At 62.0% G+C, this 2582-nt stretch overlaps 1 protein-coding gene across 1 annotated transcript in view; it reads right to left on the minus strand.

Annotated features, from left to right (window-relative positions):
* SUN2 (Sad1 and UNC84 domain containing 2) overlaps positions 1–2368 on the minus strand; it is a gene marked incomplete at its 5' end in the record, with an annotated part of 6179 nt that extends 3811 nt beyond the window's left edge. The window contains 8 exons of the mRNA XM_010076588.1: positions 1–90; positions 292–297; positions 639–760; positions 1036–1106; positions 1327–1420; positions 1612–1707; positions 1909–2043; positions 2196–2368. The exon at positions 1–90 is cut by the window's left edge and continues 126 nt beyond it. Of these exons, the coding sequence (XP_010074890.1) occupies positions 1–90; positions 292–297; positions 639–760; positions 1036–1106; positions 1327–1420; positions 1612–1707; positions 1909–2043; positions 2196–2368 (787 nt within the window). The remainder of the gene's footprint in view (positions 91–291; positions 298–638; positions 761–1035; positions 1107–1326; positions 1421–1611; positions 1708–1908; positions 2044–2195) is intronic.
* Positions 2369–2582: the final 214 nt, after the last annotated feature.

Below are 2582 nucleotides of genomic sequence, written 5' to 3' on the forward strand. Positions count from 1 at the left end.
CGCCCCTCGCTGCAGCTCCCACTGTGACACCTCTGCCTCCAGTGCATCAAAGCGCTTCTCCAGGGCCTGGAAGCGAGCCAGGAGCTGCTGCTCCCCCCTCAGACCCTGCAATGGCAAAGGCAGGGTGTGATGCAGCCCCCCAGGGAGGTGCAGACCCTTGGGGGGCCACCTGCAAAAGGAGACTTAGGCCAGCTGGTCCCCAGGGTCAGTTGCACAGGCAGATGTTCCCCCTCTGCCTCCAGTGCATCAAAGCGCTTCTCCAGGGCCTGGAAGCGAGCCAGGAGCTGCTGCTCCCCCCTCAGACCCTGCAATGGCAAAGGCAGGGTGTGATGCAGCCCCCCAGGGAGGTGCAGACCCTTGGGGGGCCACCTGCAAAAGGAGACTTAGGCCAGCTGGTCCCCAGGGTCAGTTGCACAGGCAGATGTTCCCCCTGCTCCATCCCTGGGTTGCCCCAAGAGAAAGATTGCCACAAGCTGGGGGAGCTGCTTCCACCAGTGTGCAGCCACCATCTGCCCCATTTCTCTGCCACTTCCCCATCCCCTGGAAAAGCTCTTTCAGCCACGGACCATACCATCCCAGGTCTCCCTGCAAGGCACCCACCCCACCTGGGCCACTGCCGCACCCTCGCTGAGGCTCACCTGGTCTAGCGCGGTCAGGTCCCCAGGCATGTCGGAGGAGGAGGAAAGCTTTCCTGCTCCCTGCCACAGGAAGGCGGGGAGCCTGAGCGTCGACAGCCCATACGGGTAGAAGTACCAAGCTCCTGGGCACACAGGGGGACCAGATGGTAAAAACAGCAGGCTGGTAATGGACTATAGCAAGGGACAGGGCAGATGTGCTGAGGCTCAGGCACCAGCATCACCTGGGGTTACCAGAGGCCACAGCACAGGGGTCTAGATGCACCAGGGTACCAGGAGCCATGAGCACTAAGCTCAGGACTATCCCATCCCACTCCCCCATCTCCCATGGCAGTGGGATGCTCTGCACTGTCCCGGGTCTCAGGGCAGAAGAGGAGCAGACCAAGCAGGGTCGACTCACCGTAGGCAGTAGCAGAGAGGAGCAGCAGGAGCAGCAGCAGGAGCAGGGACCTCTTCAGCCATGGGTATCGCCTGGGACACAGAGAAGAAAGAGGTGCCTGTAGGACACCAGCTGTCTTCCCCCACCGCAGTGCTCCTCTGGACAGGGGCCAGAGGGAAAGCAAAGCCCAGCCGGGCTTTGGCATAAGATGTCCACCCGATGCGTGCTGGGATCTGCAGGGTGCCCCTTTGTCAGGGACACTCAAATTTTCCCCAAGCCTCCTCCATCTCTGTGCCCCCCCACCACACTCACCTGGAGGAGGGGACGCTGCCCAGGCGGGGATCTGTGCCTGTGAGGCGGTGCCAGGCAGCTGCCAGCCCCGAGAACAGCCACTCCACAAACCGAACTGCCAGGAGAGAAACGGAACCTCAGGCAGGGTCCCAGCAGGGATGTCCCCTCTGTCCCCGAGGATGCTCCCATAGTGCGATAAAACCCCTCCACCCAACCAGGGAACAGCACACACGGCTCGTGGGGAAGGGAGACATTGTCAGGGAAGAAGAGTGCTGCCAGAAACCCCCCTGCCAGCTCCCCACTCACCAGGGGAGGTGAGCACCTGCCAGAGGAAGGAGCCCACCCGGGAGGCTGCGGTCCTCAGCCCTGACCCGGAGCTACTCTGGCCTGAGTAAAAGTGACCTGGAAAGGAAGAAGCAAGGCAGTAAGCTCACTTGCTTAGCTTGCATCCCTGTGTGTTGTCAAGGGTGAAGGCTTTCCATGAGGGGTGGTATGCAGAAGGGAGGCTGCCAGCATCCTGGGGACAGCCAGACCCTGAGCTAGTCCCCCTGGGAACATCCTCCCAGCAGCCCTGCCACCACAGAGGGGCTGGTGCATCCCTACCAGTGTAGTCATCTTCCGAGGAGTACCCAGACGAAGAGGCGTAAGTGTCGTACGTCTTGCTCTCCAGCAGCCCGTTGATCTTACTGGACTCAGTGTCCCCTGTGCCTCTTCTCCTCCTGGTGGAGAGCTCTCCACCTGCCCCCAAAACACAAAATCACCCTGAGAAACCACCCACCAACAACCCCATGGGGGGCAACCCAGCTAGCCAGCGCAGGGGGGCTGCCCCAACACCCCTCTGGTGCCCAGGGAGGTCCCCAGCCACCACGAGGGAGGGAGGGGGTACTTACCCCAGTACATGCTGCTGTCCAGGGCATCGTCCAGCACAGCGCTGCCCAGGGCAGCGAGGCCCCGGCTGCCCCCCAGGTAAGACTCGCTCACCAGGGACTCACTGTAGTAGGAGGTTTGGGTGCTGGGGGCAGGAGAAAGGCGCTTTGTGCTGCTCGATTTCCTCCTGACCGTCCTGCCAGGGGCAAGAATGGGGTCATCAGCCATGTGTGGTTATGGGATAGGGGGGTCACAGCGCACCCGTAGGGAAGAAGTGGGGAACTCACCCCAATTCCTCAGCGAGCATCACTTCTCTCCACCACCCCCTTCCCCCCCCACCCCCGCTCCGCCGCTGTACCGAATGGTGGCAGGTTTTGGAGGGTGCAACCGCTGCTTTGCGAAAGTCCCTC

The sequence above is a fragment of the Pterocles gutturalis genome, unplaced genomic scaffold (genome assembly GCF_000699245.1).
Source record: "Pterocles gutturalis isolate BGI_N339 unplaced genomic scaffold, ASM69924v1 scaffold41808, whole genome shotgun sequence".
NCBI classification, from domain to species: Eukaryota; Metazoa; Chordata; class Aves; order Pterocliformes; family Pteroclidae; genus Pterocles; species Pterocles gutturalis.